At 36.2% G+C, this 17,833-nt stretch overlaps 3 protein-coding genes and 1 long non-coding RNA gene across 6 annotated transcripts in view; 3 read left to right on the plus strand and 1 right to left on the minus strand.

The window, feature by feature from the left end:
- The window catches only part of LOC105171487 (E3 ubiquitin-protein ligase Topors), a 3,475-nt gene extending 595 nt beyond the window's left edge, over positions 1–2,880 (plus strand). The window contains exons 2-5 of one of the 2 annotated variants that reach the window (XM_011092624.2): positions 532–666; positions 836–893; positions 1,286–1,539; positions 2,125–2,880. In XM_011092624.2, coding sequence (XP_011090926.1) covers positions 532–666; positions 836–893; positions 1,286–1,539; positions 2,125–2,194 — 517 coding nt within the window. In that variant the 3' untranslated portion in view covers positions 2,195–2,880. Of the gene's footprint in view, positions 1–490; positions 667–835; positions 894–1,285; positions 1,540–2,124 lie in introns of both variants that reach the window. The other variant, XM_020697036.1, reaches the window with a different exon arrangement.
- On the minus strand, positions 2,434–3,594 carry LOC110012667. The gene is made up of 2 exons (XR_002287853.1): positions 3,131–3,594; positions 2,434–3,033 (listed from the first exon to the last, which is right to left on the minus strand). It is a non-coding gene; the product is annotated as an uncharacterized LOC110012667 (long non-coding RNA).
- LOC105171488 (putative serine/threonine-protein kinase) lies at positions 5,950–8,696 on the plus strand. The gene is made up of 7 exons (XM_011092625.2): positions 5,950–6,584; positions 6,676–6,902; positions 7,192–7,318; positions 7,393–7,464; positions 7,569–7,752; positions 7,839–7,971; positions 8,080–8,696. Exons 1-7 carry the CDS (start codon positions 6,431–6,433, stop codon positions 8,323–8,325), a joined length of 1,143 nt encoding a protein of 380 aa, XP_011090927.1. The 5' UTR covers positions 5,950–6,430; the 3' UTR covers positions 8,326–8,696.
- LOC105171489 (GTP-binding protein OBGC, chloroplastic) lies at positions 8,780–13,376 on the plus strand. 2 transcript variants are annotated; one of them, XM_011092626.2, is made up of 7 exons: positions 8,780–10,055; positions 10,714–10,987; positions 11,225–11,510; positions 11,886–12,045; positions 12,374–12,482; positions 12,747–12,867; positions 13,024–13,376. In XM_011092626.2, the coding sequence occupies exons 1-6, from the start codon at positions 8,992–8,994 to the stop codon at positions 12,825–12,827; spliced, it is 1,974 nt and encodes a 657-aa protein (XP_011090928.1). In that variant the 5' UTR covers positions 8,780–8,991; the 3' UTR covers positions 12,828–12,867; positions 13,024–13,376. The 2 variants fall into 2 exon arrangements, with proteins under 2 accessions (XP_011090928.1, XP_011090929.1); XM_011092627.2 differs by having other exon boundaries at positions 8,856–10,055; positions 13,021–13,376.

Below are 17,833 nucleotides of genomic sequence, written 5' to 3' on the forward strand. Positions count from 1 at the left end.
TCTTTCCCTGATGTATTTAAATGGATTTTTGATGAGCTTACTTTCGAAATCTAATTCTTTTAACTGGATAAATACTGAAAGGACTAAAATATATATCGCAATTATGGCTAGCCATAATAGTGTAGTAGGGATAATTTGAGAATTTAATATGAGAAGTAAAATTGTATTCCGGCTAACCTAAAAGGAAATGCTTGGAAGAAATCATGAATTGGATACAGTTTCATATAGTTGGCTATATGAAAGACAATAACTGTGTACGAGTGAGAAATTTCTCTTATTATTGTCTTTTATCCTCCAATTGGTACTCAGAAAGAAAAAAATCACAGAAGAAAAAACTATAGTTGAATATATTTTAACTACTGAGACTTCATTTTGAAACATACTAAGGTTTTTTCCTTCTAGTTTCATCTGTTTAACTAGGGATTTTCTGCATGGTTCTGAGAACTTTCTTAATCAGTAACCGTTCTTGGTCTTTGCCGGTGCTTGATAGAGGACTGCTATTTCAATGTCATTCCAACTTCCTGCTGCCAGGATAATTCAAAGATCCAGGGAAGTGTCGGTAGTACGATCTATAGCAAGAGAGTTGCCAAGACAACGGTCATTTGGTTGGTTAAGTCATGAAAGTCCCGATGTTATAGCTGAGAGAGTTAGACAATGGCGTGTTAGGTATTGTAATGCTACTGTGGTTTGCATGAAATTTTAAACTTTCTGGTGATGTTTCTGATTCATATTATTTGTATTTTCTGAACAACTGGTGTCAATGGTTGGATTGTTTGAAGTAGCCTTAAAGTGTTTATCAAATGCATTCCTTCTTTTTTTTTTTTTTCTGTTCCAGCATTTATGAGCAGAGATTGCAGGCAGTTCCTCTCCCTCACAAGAATGGTCTTATGCAGGTAGGTCTGCAAACTGTCGATGTCAGTTTAACTATGGAAGTTGTCTTCTAGTTACTTTTGGAATTCTGAGATTCAAGCTTAATGTTGACGATTTGGGAACTAAATCCCTGAATCGTATTTGAAAGTTTGAACTGTTACTCCTTACCTGCATTATGGGTCGGAAAAAGGAAGTACCTCATTGGGCAAACTGCTATGCAAGTTTCTTCAGTATGTGGAGTAGTTGCCATATGAAATAAGCTAGATTAGACAATGTACTTACTCAAGTTGACAGTGTATCATATATTAGTTATGACACTGCAATTCGATGTTTATAAAATGAATCATAGAGTCACAATTTACTTATGCATACATTTCTACTTAGTACTAAGTAAATCCCTCATTTTAATTTGCAGCAAGTTATGGGAAATAATGGCGCAAAAGAAATGATATTGAGGAGGATAGAACCATGGATACAGAGGGAGCTGCAGGCCATTCTGGCAGATCCTGATCCTACCATCATTGTACATGTTGCCTCCTCGCTTTTCATCACAAGATACGAGAAAAAGCATGAAAACTTTGAAGACCAAGTAGTTCCTGAGGATGAATTTCTTGCGCCCCTGCGGCCTTTTCTTCATGAGCAGACAGAAATCTTTTGGCATGAACTTAGGTACATTATCTTGAATGTCATTTGTTATCATTGCTTTTTCCATGCATAGCCACAACCCAGGCTCACAAGCATGACCTGAGTTGCAGGCTTAAGGATCAATACTTAGAGCTGTTGCTCCACTTTGGGGCAAAGTAGTTGACCAAAATCACCACTTGAAAGATGAAGCTTTATGTACGAGTTGGTAAAATCAGCTTCATATTGAATGGGATATATGTAACTCAATCTTACAATTCATCCTGGAAAAGCCCTCACGTCTTTTAGTCAGCATAACAACAATAGCCTGACACCCTAGTACTCATCATGCCCACGTCAATAGATAATGCCCTCAGGTGCACTCTGCTTCCAGTCATTGCACCATGGACCTAAACACTAAGCCTGCAAAGTGACTTGGCAGTAGTGTTTTGGGCCCACTGATCCAGTCAGCTCATGATATTTACTCCTAGTTTTTAGTTAATCCCACTACTGCCATTCCTAACCCATCCAGCTGATTGCAAATAAAGACTTGTGGGATAACTTATGAATAGTGCTATTGTAACTGCGCTTCTTATGATCACGTGCTGATGAAAAACTGATAAATTCTTGCAGATGTTTCGCAGAAAGCTCGTTCTCCATGGAAACATATGATACACTTGTAGTGTATAGAGGAGTGGACTAGAGAGATGTTTTGGTGCTGTCGACAGTGGAAGTGAATGAGATAATTTCTCTTGCAGGATTTGCACGTTTGTCCTTCAACTTTGATCTGAGCTTTTGTCAGCAGGACCAAGTGAAACGAGCATATAACATGGTCAGGACTACCATATTGGCAATTAACTTCAATGGATTGGGGTCTGGGTTCTTGTAGTATGTTCAACCTAGAACCAATACTTCATGAAAGGGGAGCTTTTTTGCACTAGCTTGGAGATTGGGATGCAATGTGAGCAGTCCTGCTTGTGTTTCTACAGCACAATCTACGATTCACAAGTTGCTAGATTCATTGGCTCACCTAAATTGAAGAACTTCCAAGCATACATGCATCGGTGGACTATAATCTTAGTTGCTCTATATCCCTATTGGTTTCAGCATAATCTTCTTGTTATCTGAAGTTGAGTAATTGTTCCAATCATGAAGAAGAGGACTATGATCGAGGCAGCAAACTAGGATCTCTTGATGAAAGTTTATGTGAAGAGATCTGGGATATGGTGAAACCAGCTGAGCCTTTGTCAATAATACAGACTGATGACAGGCTGATCAGTTGTAAGCGCACCAATAGAAATACGAATTTTTAGTAGAGAAGAAATGTGCTCCAGGAAGAACTGCAAGAAGGCTTACACAGAGCTTATAAATCTTAGTAGCGACTTTTTGGCACTGCACAAAAGGTAGAAACAAAAGCATATATTCTCATTCAGTCAAAACATATACTGCATTCTTGCACTCCTGCTCAAATCAGTTTTCTTCAGGAGACGTTTAACATGTGGGATCTTAAGCTCGTAATCAGTAGGCAGGTGGGGTTTGTTGCTGCCAAAATACAAGGAAAAAAATAATAAATGGAATCATGAACTTATAGTAATTGATGTCTTCGACACAGGCAAGAAACATTGTTGATTCAGTGTACCAGAGTGCTATCTGGAAACGCATAAAGCAAAAATTGCCTCGCTTCCTTGAGGACCCTCCGCAGCCCACCTCCTTTCAAGTGCAGCTCTTTAGTTTGAAGAAACCAGTTATCATTGGCTTAAGTGCAAGAAGAACTCAATAACACGCGCACTAGAAAGTACTTGGTAATACGACAATATTAACATAATGTGACTTAAAATTGTCCTAAAAGAACTCTTGTATGAAACACATCTTCCAGGAATCATCGTAGATATAATGCTGAATATAATACCAGAAACAATATTTTTGAAGAGCTTTTCGTGCATCATTGGAAGGCAAGAAAATGAAGGATCTTTGTCTCAGCAACTAGTAGCATGAGGACAAGAGGCATATCTTTTTCATGAAAGGTCACGCGAATTCACCTTGAAAAAACACACCATGCCAGCAAAAGATTCCTTTGTAACTATCCACGTGAGATGAAATTTCAGACAGTACATATTATGTACGGTTTTTGCAACATGGTACAAATTTCAGATTTGCTAGCTGTTTTACTCTCTCCCTTTTCTTTCTTTTTACTATTTCCTTTAGAATCTATGTGGTGATGATGATGAGGATTTTAATTGGCGACATCATCAGCAGATGGGCAAATATGTTTATGTCTTTCTCACACAGTGAAAACAAGGGTCAGTTGATAAAGGAAAGGGGGTCTAAAATTGAGAGGAAGATGAGGTAGAAGTGTTATTGAGTATGCAAAAGAAAACAAAACCATGTTTAATGGTTTTGAGGACCACTTGATTGCTAGATCTCTTTTCCGGTATAAATCAGCAATGCAGAAAGCGATGATACTCACTACAAAAATAACTGCGACACAATGCACATATGAAATCTTGAGAAAAACAACTTTTGGGTACGCTCGCTAGCAACCAGTCCCATGCACAAACATCCCTACTTGCTTCCAACACTCCAGACAGCAGATCCAAAGAATATTTGTTTTAAGATACTCACATCACCCATCTCTCTCAATATTTGTTTTTAGATACCCACATCACCCACCCATCTCTCTCTCTCTCTCTCTACACACACACACAGACACACACCCCTCCTGAGGTCTATACATTGGGGTAAACTTTAGGAAGTAATTTGACGACTCCAAGAGCAATTACACTTATTCATGTACAATCAATTGTGATTGACCCTCTTCTTCCCGGCCCAATCCCAAGCCGTATGACAAAATGTACTTGGTCTGGTGTCTGACTCAGTGTGTGTGTCGGGGAGGGGGGATGGGTGGCAGTACAGCTCAAGAAATGGCCAGCAAGAACCAGTCTGATTAGAGCAGACAGCGGTGCAACTTTCTGTATAATACAGCCTGTTTAGTTTGCAAAAAGATGAGTGATATTCTTTATAATAAAAGCAAACAGAGATAAGGGGCTGAAAACCTGCATGTCTTGCTTCAGTAATTTCTTTCTTGGCTCAGTTGTCATCATCTGCTGACAGGAAGTTTCTCATCTTATATATAGAAATAGGAAGTCACGACTTTCTGTCCAGGTCAGTGACAAAAAGAGAAGCCAAAGAATAGAGTGAATGGTGGGAAAAATGACTGGGAAACATAATCTCATAATTAATTTACATTTCTTGATTTGGTTTAATATAGGCTTGTCAGCTTGTTAATGGGTAGCATATTATCCTATTTATACCCAAAAAATAACTTTTATACCCATACTTATACTTTACCCAGTGGGTAAGAGACTCTACCTAGACCCATGAAATTAAATGATTGAGTATGGATAGGGTCTAATACCCTAAAATGTCCATGAGTATTGATATAGTCTAATACCCAAAAAATGTTGTTTAAGTGAAATTATTAAAAAATTATCAAATCAAAGTTGAATGCAAATGCAAATTGAAATGATACTTGAAAGATTTAAATGAAAGTTAGATATATTATACTTAATTATTTATTTTTACAAAATCTTATGTCTTCATTCTTATTTTGAATTTGTCTCGATTTCATAACCAATTAATATTATCGGTCCATTATGTGAACAAACTTAAGATTCTTATTTGAAATAAATATTGGTCTATCATTTGGACAAAATCAAGTTCATTTTAAATTTCAAAGATGATTAATTTGCACCTATTGAAATTTAAGTAATTAATTTTATTTTATCAATAGACGGGTCATGGAAATCCACTAATAAGTTAATTCAGTAACGTAATTGTTTGACTTGAATGTAAATCTAAATATATTGTAAAAGAGATAAAATTAAGTGGGTCTCATATGGGTAAGACCTAAACTCTACCCAATTCTTTTAGGTATAATTTGAATAAGACACTATGAGTATATTATAGGGTAGGGTATGGATAGAAAATTGCTATGTGTATTTGTTAAGTTCAAGTTCGGATAAGGCGATACCCGCCCGTTAACAGGCCTAGTTCAATAATAATGCTTTCAAGTGTTTGTACAATAACAAGCCAAGCCAATATCATCACCGTCACACATCCTTGTAAAATGATCAAATATTTACAGTTTCTAACTTGCGATAAAGGGAATTTACTGCTGTAGAGAATCCTGAGAGGTGTAGAAATCTTCAAGATAATGTAAGCCCAGAAATATCCAAAATGTGAACTTATGTCAAACTTTCTCATTGGCCCACATAATTTTCTTGCTGAATAACTGCTCTTACTGCCAAAATGGTAATGGTTCTTGTATGGACCAAGATTTGTTAGCTGTAAGAATCCAAGATGCAATATAGGTTTATCAGCTTGAGTTTTTTTTTTTTTTATATTGTTTGATATATCACCTTACTTATCCTTAATCCCACCAAATGAAAAATAAATCCCACCAAATACCCAATAGAGAGTGACATCCTCAACAGCCAGAAGCATGTTTTTATTCTAGGATTGTTTTTCCTAAGGAGAAAAGAATGTGGGACTCTACATTTTGCAGAGTGGACAGCAGAGTGGGGTACCATGCAAAGCTTGTGAGTTGTCCAGCAATAGAGATTGGCAGCATTTCTCTTTACTTAGTATCTGTTTCCCAAGTTGATGCCTGAGATCAGCCACTTCTGTATTTCTGAGAGCCCTTGAGCAGAAAGACCACTTTAAAAGCCATTGAATTGCTAACAGAAACCATAGCAAACATGTGAAACTTCCATCAAGAGGACAACTTGATCAAGGGTCTTCAATGTTGGAATTGTTCCATCGGAACACAGATGAAATGTTTAATGTTTCTTGGGTACATTGATACACGATAACACAACTGTTCTACGATATTAGATTCAATGTTCAGATCTGTTAAAGACAAGAAAGGGTGCTACACCAGATGGGAAGTTCATTTGCAGCTATATGTGGAGTAGTAGGAGGGGGGCTAACAGTTTTAGGCCTAGCCATTTTTTTAGTCTGGTTTTTCATGTTGCGGTGCAGAAAATTGTCAAACAAAGATTCGGAAACAGGCTCTTCAGATCCATCTGCAGTTGGTAATTAATGGCTACCAACTTTGCCGAATCACTTCTTCCTTCTTCTCCTAATATTTCTGTTAATTTTACATGCTTAATTATGCTGCCTCAGTGGAGTTGAAAAGAGGTCCAACTGCAGTTCCACCTCTACCCGGACCTTATAATAAAGCAAGGGAGTTCAGAATCGAAGAGCTGGAGCAAGCCAGCAGGCAGTTCAATGAGAACAACCTCATAGGATTTGGAACTTTCGGGCTAGTTTTTAAAGGATTGCTCAATGATGGAACTGTTGTTGCCATCAAAAGACGCAGTGGTCATCCGCGACAAGAATTTACTGAGGAGGTATGCAAAAAGATTAGAACTAAACATCACCAGTAAACCGGGAACTCAATTAATTGCGAAGGCCTTTTACGTGCTTATATCCTTTCTAATTTTTGTACTCAGGATGAGACTATTTATAAATGAAAAAGTAAAAAACGCACCGTCACGCATATCTATCAAAGGTTGCTAGTTTATTATTCACTGGAGGGAAGAATATATGTAAATGGTTTCTAAACATAGAATTTCTTTCTCTGGATTATCTGGACTTAGAAATGTTTGATTTTCTCTGAGACTGGCAATGTGATCACAGGTGGCTTATCTCTCTGCAATTCAGCACCGCAATCTGGTTAAGCTTCTAGGCTCCTGTCAGGAAAAAGGATCCCAGATACTAGTTTTTGAGTACTTGCCCAACGGCAGCATGTGTAGTCATTTATATGGTAATATGGCTCTATATTTAGAATTGCTTATAATCATCTAAAATTCATGATAATTAGAATATTTTACTCAATAGACACTGGGAAAGATTCAATCACAAAGCTAGAATTTAAGCAAAGGCTATCCATTGCAATTGGAGCAGCTAAAGGTATCATCATAAAGATCTCCAGAACTTTTCTCTAAGTTCTTCAAGTATAAACACAAGGTAAACTGAATCATCTCTTCTTTCTTTCTACTTTTCCACCATATCAGGTTTACGTCATTTGCACAGCCTACAACCTCCAGTAGTTCACAGTAACTTTAAGACAGCTAATGTCTTGGTTGATGAGAATTTCATCGCAAAAGTTGCAGATGCTGGGGTGTTAAAACTACTAGAGAAAATTGAAGATGCTGGTTCATCCAGCTCAAGTTCCTTCAATGCATTCAGGGATCCAGAGTAAACTAATTCTTGCTGCATTCTCTGATTTGGGCATGGGAATTAGCCTTATCAATGCCTTGATATGTCATCTGCCATATGCTTAGGTTAGGACTACACGAGGCGTTCCATGACACGAACGACATATACAGCTTTGGCATATTCCTTTTGGAGCTCATATCCGGAAAGGAGGCTACCGAAAAAGAGGCCTTCCTATCAAATGATAGCATACTTAAATGGGTACACCGAGAACCTTTTCCACAACCTCTTTATTGGTCCACGTGTATATTCAGATTCCAGTAACAAAATTTTGTAACAATAACACTGGTTTTTCGTAAATTTAAATAGGTCCAAGAACATCTAAGTTTGAACGATTTAGTGGACTACCGCTTGATCGGGAGCTTCACAGCAGAAGGAATGAGGGATCTTGTCAGGTTAATGCTAAAATGCATGAGCTTCCCTGGGAGAGAGAGACCGAGAATGGGAAATGTAGTCTTGGAGCTTGATCAGATACTCGACAAGGAGATGACACGGACGACAGTTATGGGTGAAGGAATGGCAACTGTCACTCTCGGGAGCCAACTGTTCACATAATGAGAGTGAGAAAGATGAAGAAGATAAGCAAATATTGAGGAGGCATAAGTAGAAGTTATATCATGGCTGTGTTATATAGTTTTCCCTCTACTTTTCCTTTTCCTGCTGGAAACAAGAGGGGAAGGAAAACATAGAGTGGAGATAATGGAACATACCTAATCTGTATAAATTGTTTCTTCCATTTTGCCACAATTAGACCAGTTATCAGCGAGCATGATTTATGTCTAACATAGGATCCTAGTAATATGCTATCAAGCCTTTTAGCTTCCTTTCTACTTTCCTCAAGACTTTGTTCAGGGTAAAAGATTTCCATAGCCCAAAATGTAAGAAAGAAAAGACAGATGCTAATACACTTATGTTCCAACAGCAACTGATGCCAACCCCTCATCCTTCTGTCGTTGTTAAATCTTAACCTCGTGTAAAAATGTCAATTTTCAGTTTGAGATGGCTTTTGTGCTTGCTGTCCTTCACATCATATCATGAAATTTGAGTGACTTAACAGAAAAAACAAAAATAGGAAGTGACTTGAATGCTATTCTTGGGAAGTATAAAGATAGATGTGCAATTTTTAAGGTCATCAGCAAAACTCCAATTATCCACTCCCTCCAAAAAAAATCTCTTCTTTCTCCATTTCATACTCCAAGCAAACACCATAATCCGTCATTTATGGCATTTTCCACTGTATTTTCAGCGACCACTTTGCATTTCAAACCACTCTCTTCATCTCGCCCGCAAACCAATTCAAACAAGCAACGCCCCTCTAACAAAAACCCGAAAACCCGGAAGTTAAAATCTCTAAGTTACCCGCCGCCGGCGCTCCACTCCAGTGCCGTGGAAGGTGGAGATGCTACAACTTTCACCCGCTTACCTCCGAAAGATGATTTTATCTTCGACAATTTAGCTTCACAATCACTTAGTGAAGAGATTAAGCTTTCCGATTCTAACCCCGCAGCTACTACAACTAGGAAACTTGATGAGAAGCTTGGAGAAAAATATGGGTTTGATTCAAGAAATGGTATTAGTCAGGAAAATTTGGGTCTTGGCTATGAGGGTTATGAGGTGACTGATGATCTTGATGATGAGAATGAGGGAAATGATGAGAGGAGTGGCAAGAACATGAGATTTGATTACGGAAGGTTTGAACTTTATGAAGTTGGTTCGGATGATGAGCATGATGATGAAGACGATTTTGACGGGGAAGAAGGTTTAATGGTGTTTGAGAGTGAAGGAGTTGAAGAAGAAGAAGATGGAACTAAAGAGAAAGAGAAAGGGGTTCCAGCGGTGATGAGATGTTTTGATAGGGCTAAAATATTCGTAAAAGCAGGGGATGGGGGAAATGGGGTGGTAGCTTTTAGGAGGGAGAAGTTTGTGCCTTTAGGGGGACCATCAGGTGGGGATGGTGGGAGGGGTGGGAATGTATATGTGGAGGTTGATGGTGCTATGAATTCATTGTTGCCGTTCAGGAAGAGTGTACATTTTCGGGCTGGGAGAGGAAGCCACGGGCAGGGGCAGCAGAAGAACGGGGCGAAGGGTGAGAATGTGGTGGTTAAGGTGCCCCCAGGGACCGTTGTGAGGGAGAGTGGTGGTGATGTGCTGTTTGAGTTGTTGCATCCAGGGCAGAGGGCATTGTTGTTGCCAGGAGGTAGAGGTGGGAGGGGCAATGCGTCGTTTAAGACAGGAATGAATAAGGTGCCCAAGATTGCAGAGAATGGAGAAGAAGGGCCTGAAATGTAAGTATATTTGATTACTGAAATTCTGTTGTTAATGTATGTTTGTTTCTTCTGTATGATATGCTTGTGTAAAATGGGGCAGTGGATGCTGCTCTGTACATATATCTATGTGCTTGCCTCCTGTCCACATACCGGAGCGGTGTGGTTTTTAGCTCATCAGTAACTTACCAAAAAAATGTTAAGCATAAGTGCCCAATGGATCAAATTTAAGAAATTTTTCTTTCAGTTTATGAACAAATTTTGTGTAGCGAAATTCATTGACACTCTTATGAGTCATCATACAAGTCTTTGGTGCTAAATCTGGGTATCTGAGTTGTTATTTTTCTTCTTGTTTCAAGACGAATCTCTTTGGGAGCAACTTGACCTGGATGTGCCTGGTTCCCTTCAACTTTTCTTCACGCACCATCTTATTTTTAAATGTGTTCTTTTGATTTCTGAAATTAGCTCCTGGTGTTAGTTCGTGTTTAATTTCATCTCCACTCAGTTTCTCAGCACCATAAATTTAGTCTTAATACAAAGCAAATGGATATTATAACTTCTCCAATTCATTGTCACCTTACAGTTGCTGGCCCTTCACTGTATATTTGTTACCAAATTTAGGTTTAATATCTCTTTACAAAGTATTCCTTTTACGTAAATATTTATTGTTTCTGAACAGGTGGCTAGAGTTGGAGCTGAAGTTGGTAGCAGATGTTGGGATTGTTGGAGCTCCAAATGCTGGGAAAAGCACGTTTCTTAGTGTAATCAGTGCTGCTCAGCCAGCCATTGCAAATTATCCCTTCACAACTTTGCTTCCAAATCTTGGTGTTGTTTCTTTTGATTATGATGCCACAATGGTAGTTGCAGATTTGCCTGGACTATTAGAAGGGGCTCATCGAGGTTTTGGGTTAGGCCATGAGTTTCTACGGCATACGGAGAGATGTTCAGTTCTGGTACAGTCTATCCAACTTCTATTCTTCTGACAATCTTAGATTTCTTCTTTTTCTGTGGTCAATTAACTGCATCTGCAAATGGCAGCACTCTTATCGGATTTATGTTTGTTTTCCCAGTCGACTTAACTTGAAAATTTTCTCCTGTGTTTGGATGTCAAGGCCCAGGCTTCTAGTTATGTGTAGAAAATTTATGCTAACTTAGCAACTAATTTAGAAACTTCCCACCTGGAGACTTAGGTGCATATAGTTGATGGTTCATCAGAGCAACCAGAATACGAGTTTGATGCTGTTCGCCTAGAGCTGGAGATGTTTAGCCCTGAACTTGCTGAAAAGCCTTATATAGTAGCATACAACAAAATGGATCTACCAGAGGCATCTGAAAATTGGCCATCGTTCAAGGAAGCACTGCAAGCTCGTGGCATTGAACCTTTTTGTATGAGTGCGGTTACTGGAAATGGCACCCAGGAAGTCACAAATTCTGCTTATGAGCTTGTATGCAAAAATGCAGCAAACAAAGAAGAAGGTCAGAAACGATATAATAATGCCAGTCGAGGGTTTACAATTTTCTTTACATGTTTTAGTTTTTACACCATTACTTGTGTATGTTCATCATGTCTCTGCCTCGTATATTTATACCTTATCCATTGACCTGGACCCTATTCGTGCTAATTGTTTGAGCCATGCATAACATGGCTTTCTTTTCTTGATTTAGTTATCAGGTTACATTTGTCAAAATTCATTCTTTTCAGCAAGATACATTTGATGATGCCAAGAATTTATCTAAGAAGATTATGTTTGTTCCTAGAACTTTGTTTCATTCATTTGAACATGGAATGTGATCCTTCTTTCTTTAGTTTTGCATTCACACACTGTTTCAATTCTTTGTATGTCTCTCCAGGTATACTGGATCCAACAGATTTGGATTACGTAGCTGATATGATGCAGAAGCAGCGCGCAGCTCCTATAAGTGAGTTTGAGATCTCACACGATAGCAGCACCAAAACATGGCATGTGATGGGAGCAGGCTTGCAGCGTTTTGTCCAAATGACCAACTGGAGGTATCATATTATTTCGACAACTTAAATCTTTAGTTTTTCTTCCCTCTCCTTTCGCTTCTATGAGTTATAGTCATGTCTAAGACAGATCTTGTTTGACTGCGGGAGTTAGGTATGTCTTGAGCCCGACGTCAGTCAAATTGTTTTCTGTTGAAATGCTTGAGATCAAATTGGTTGGGTTTAAGTTTACGATAAGAAATATGATTTTCTGAGCCACATTCAACTTTTGTGAATGAATACCTGCAATTTTACCAAGTACAAGACTCCATATATGATTGAGCAATGGTCCCTTTATATTCAAATTTTCTTCTTTTATATTTCCTTTGAGCAGATACAAAGATTCCGAGCGAAGATTTCAACATGTTCTTGAGGCATGTGGTGTTAATAAATCCCTCATGAAGCTAGGCGTGAAGGAGGGTGATACTGTCATTGTTGGAGGGGTATGTCCAAACTTTTGTATTACACGATCGCCCAATAGAGTGGTTCAACCGGAATTAGTGCTTGCTTATAGTTGATAAATTCTTTCAACAGCTTCTCTTCCTGTAACTTGGCACACAACTTCCATAATCGATACATGATAATGAAAGTCTACTATGATCCTTGTTGTAGAAAACGAATTAGAAAGATTGTAATTTTTGCTTTCAGACATCTTTTGTATGTGAAATCTTTTAAGGCCTCACACGTTCATCTCTTGTCACTACTAGATGGAGCTGGTGTGGCACGATGCTCCAGACTCGTCAGGCCCAACAAGTGGGAAGAAATGGGCAGCAGAATCAGTTGAATGACTTGCATTCAGATCATCTCTCAAGGTCAAATTATCAAAAGGTATGGCTTCGTGATTCTTGGTGCTTCAAATAGTTCACTTCAACCTCAAGTTACTACATCACAAGTGTAGTTACACGTCTATATCTGAAATAATTCTAACAATTGAAATACTGCGTTCATAAAAATTAACCGCCTTCCATTATTTCCGGAAAGAAGGCAGAACTGAATGAACCCAAAGATTAGCATTTTCCCACTGCCTGGAGTTAGAGCTTTAGTCTTGGAGTTGAGCAAAGAGGTAAACAAGGGACCATGGAGCAGGGATGAGAAGAAGATTTGAAAGCGTAAGTTATTGAGTGAGAGAGAGAGAGAGTTTGAGACACACCTTTGTTGCATTCATTTAACATCGTCTCTAATCTTTGGATGCATTGTCCGAGAGTTGCATGCATGGGTGTGGACTTATGAACAGATGAAGCGTCAGCCGAGCATGTAGATGTTAGTAAGTGTATGAAATCCCAATATATTTGCTGTTGGATCCAAACCTATGAAATCCCAATCTTGGAAATTTTCAACTGGTAATATAATATATGGGATGCATCTTCTCAATAAGAACTCTCCTTGGGCTAATTCTTAGTTAGCCCATTGGACTACCGCCACTCTATTAAGTAATTTGTATGATGATAAAATTGTTGGTTCATATTCTTTTAGATATGGATCTAATTTAATTTAAGTAAATTGCATCAGTATCTCTTTAGGTTAGGCGTAATTATACAAACACTTTTTGTACTTTATAAAATTATAAGTACACCTGTTGATATGTTGCATATAGGGTGTTTGTGTTAAGTTCTGTTATTGAATAGAGAGCGTAGAAGTTGTATGTGTAATTACAACGATAATTTTAAAAGATGTATTTATAATTTTGTTAAAGACAATAAGTATGTAATTGGATCTAATCTCAGTATGTGTCAATATAATTTATGACAAGCCTAGAACTATAGACATTTCAACGAGAAAAATAAAAAATTATTTTAAATATCGCCGACAAGTAGGGAAAATAAAAATAAATAGATGGAATTCGTCGTGTTATTAAGCTATATACGCTAGGAGTTCAATTTAGAATATGATTAACTTTTAAAAGAAAATATTTTTACTTATTTTAAATGATTTATTGGTTTAAAATTACAATTCTATAGTTCCTAATGCTTTAAGAGTTTAATTTTAGTAATAATTTGAGACTTAATAATAAAAATATGAAATTAAAATTAAAAAGAATGAGAATATATGAGGAAAGATAGGGAGGGAGGGAGCAAATCTGATGATGTGGTTGGTTGTACCCTAATGCATGGGACAGAGTACCACAATCTTTGACTCTGGCCCACACTCCAGATTCACTTTTACTGTTTCTGGTAACCCCTCAGTTTCACCCTACGCCCTCCCACACCCAAACATTTTTTAAAATTAACCTCGTATCATCATCATCACCACCATCACCATCCAATCCATCATTATTCTTATTCCCTGCGCCGCGCTTCACGTCTCACATTCAGACACGTACCCCACCCAATGCACTCCGTACCTACCCTGGCTGTCTGCAGTGCAGTGCCACTCATGCCGACGTGGCACCCAAGACGGCTCTCCCTGATCGACACGTCAGTGGGCAGAGCCCCACCGGATTACAACGGGAACAGTGCTTACGTGTCAACTCAACATGGCTCTCTCTCAGATTGCCGGATGACGTGGCGGTGCAAGCATGTTGTTTCTGGCTGGGTAATCGTCGAATTTGGTCACATAATCCGGCTACGTGTTTCCTGCCAATAGTCAGCGTGTGTTAGTGTGTGAAATCCTCTACCTCTTGTACATTATTTTTTTAAGGGTAAAAGTTTTTGTTTTTTTTGAAAAATTATCAAACACTCTTTAATAATAATGTCCGTTTGTTATCTTTCACATTTTTATTGAGGTTTCGTCCAAATTTTTTATTGAATAATTCAAAATGTTGGTTGGATTTTGAATTATAATTTTATATATTATTTAATTTTTTTTATATATATCTTAGGGTAAATTACATCGAACTCTGCTGAAATTTGGCGTAATTATGAATATCTCCTCGTTATTTGAAAATTACAAATCCCCCCTAATATTTTATAAAATTATGTAATCCTTGGATAGAGGCATGAAATTGTCAATTTTATCTTTACTGTATTTTTCTTAAAATAAAAAATTAATAAAAAAATCGAACGAGATAGATGGCAAAATTTTAAAAATTATAAAAAAAACATATCCACATAGTCCATAAAAAAAATTAAATAAAATTATAATTTTTAATCCATAATGGCATTTTGGTCAGTTCACCATAAAAAATGAATGAAAACCATAGGAATTAGGTTAATTGATCAGACGTTCATTAAAATCAGAAAATATTGATAATTTTTCAAACAACAAAAGAGTATTTGTAATTATAACAAACCACAGGGGTCGTTGTAACTTTTCCTATATTTTATAATAACATTCATTAATAAATTAATTTTTTTTTATAATAACATCCATCCAACATCATTCCTTTTATATTTTCAAAAAAAATAAAATTTCAATAAAGGTAAACTTGACAATTCCATCTTACTATTCAAATATTACAAAAAAAGTACCAAAGATGTAAATATTTTTCCAAATGAGGAGTACATATCATTGTATCAAACCTCAAGAAAATTCGATGTAATTTTTCCTTTTTTAAAACGACAAATTAATAAAATGACAAATGTAGTTGCGATCAAACCCTAATCCTAGAGTAGTAAAATTAAAAAATCCCACTATAAAACATGAAACATGCTTTATCATAATAATAATTACAAGAACAAAAAAAGAATTGATGACATGGATTATAATGAAATGAAGCATGAGATTATGGGACTATTTGAGTCAAGGAGTATGATAACAAGCATGAAGAGAAAATGATATGAAGGAATTTGTGATTTCCAATCCAATCCTCATTAATTATCACATATATACAAACCATCTTCTCAAATAATAGTAAAAGGGATCAATTTATGATTACATTTCATTTTCCCAATCATTATAGTGCTTCATAATTAAAGAACAACCATATAAAAAAAATTAAAAAATAAAAATACACACTTGTTCATTTTTCTCTAATACTCCATCATGCCAAATTCCTCTCATTAATTAACCTCGAGTACCTCAAAATCATCATCATAAGAGCTACAATTATATATATATGTGTATAATTATTATAGTCAATTATGAAGAACGCAAACAATATCATGAAGTCGCATATACGCGCTTAGGTTGGTTGATAATGGCAATAATATTTTTTCTGATAATTATTAGGGATATAATTGTTGAATATGTGTGCAGCAACGATTGCTTTTATGACGAAATTACAATGCAAATATACCGTTTATGTGTATTCAACGGGTAATTTTGATGTTTGAATTATTGTAATTGAGAATATTAAAATTAATGATCCTTGTCCAATAAGGCAATAATATATATATGTTGTAGAATTGGTCAAAAAGAAGGAAGAAAAACAAAATTGTTTGATTGTCAAATGTGGTCAAAGTGCAGGTCCTTAGTCCTTACACTCTCCTTAGAATGTCATAATCTTTTTCCCTAAATTCCGGATGGCCTTGTAAATATTTAGACAAAAGTGTGTGCAATTGTTTTGGAGATTGTGCAAAATTCCCATCTGACCCAAACCAGTTTCTCTTGTCAGGATTTGAACCCTTTTTTTTTTTTTTTTTTTGCAGTAGGGAAAAAAAAGAAAAAGAAAAAGAGGCCCCCACTTCATTTCTAGTATTTCTTGAATCAAATTCAATTTAAATTTTAATTTATTCCAAGGAGTTTAAGAGCTAATTATGTGATTAACAAATACTTATATATTTATTTATGCATTTTAAAACCAAGTGGATCACATCCTTTTCTGGTGTTGAAAAAGTTGTATAGCAAACCCTTCTCATAAAGGGAAGAAAAACAGTGTAAATCACTGGTTTTATGCATTCTTTGATTTTGTTTAGGGGAAGTTTGGCAAAAAGTTGAAATAAATTAGCTTTAAAAGAATAGATTTACTGAAAATTTTGACTAATTAAAGATGCTAATCGAGTAAATTACATAAACGCCTCTAAATCTTGATTTACTTATACAAACATCTCATGTTCTTTATAAAATTATAGCTATACTTTTGAGGGGGTGTTAGTATAAAGTACATTAGAGAACGTTTGTGTAAATTTTTGTCACTGAATAGGGGTGTTCTTGTAATTACAGTTACAACAGCGATGAGTGCATTTGTAATTTTGCAAAATTGATAGGGTATTTGTACATTTAAATTTAACATCAGGGATATTAATATAATTTATCATATTATTTAATAAGTGAACCATTACATTATTTTTAACAATGTAAAGATGCATAATTAGGGAAAAACAATTAAAAAGAATTGTCCATAGAGATTAAGATGAATTGGTGGCATTCATGTTATCTTTGCATATTAAACTCTTGAAAATAGTTAGTGGAGGAGTCAAGGGATCATAGATTTTGTCCATGACTCCAGTCCATGTCACACTAAAAGGATAGAAACTTATTAAAAATTCATATTAAATTGTATAATAATTAAACACATAACCATGTAAATTAATTTCTCATAATTATATATATAGAATTTGATTTCAAAATATAAGTTTCATTAATATAAAGAAATAAAGGGCCTGAAAAAAATTATATTTAATCTACTAACTAAAACATACTTAATTAAAGATAAAATTAAAAGAATGGTAGTTAATAAAATTCATGCATTAAACACAAATACTTTAGGTTTTGTTCAAAAATTTATGCAATTATTAGTTGAGGTGAAAAGACAATTTAAGACAGAAGTGGTGAGCATCATGGGATTTTGAAATGTTTTAAGGACAAAAAGGAGTTGACCCCTTTGATTATAACATATGGGCTTATGTTGTTTCCAATGCCATTTAGGCATGTCAAAGCTTAATCAAGAAATCATAAAAAAAAAAAACAAAAGTAC

Source organism: Sesamum indicum, linkage group LG10 (assembly GCF_000512975.1).
Source record: "Sesamum indicum cultivar Zhongzhi No. 13 linkage group LG10, S_indicum_v1.0, whole genome shotgun sequence".
Lineage (NCBI taxonomy): Eukaryota > Viridiplantae > Streptophyta > Magnoliopsida > Lamiales > Pedaliaceae > Sesamum > Sesamum indicum.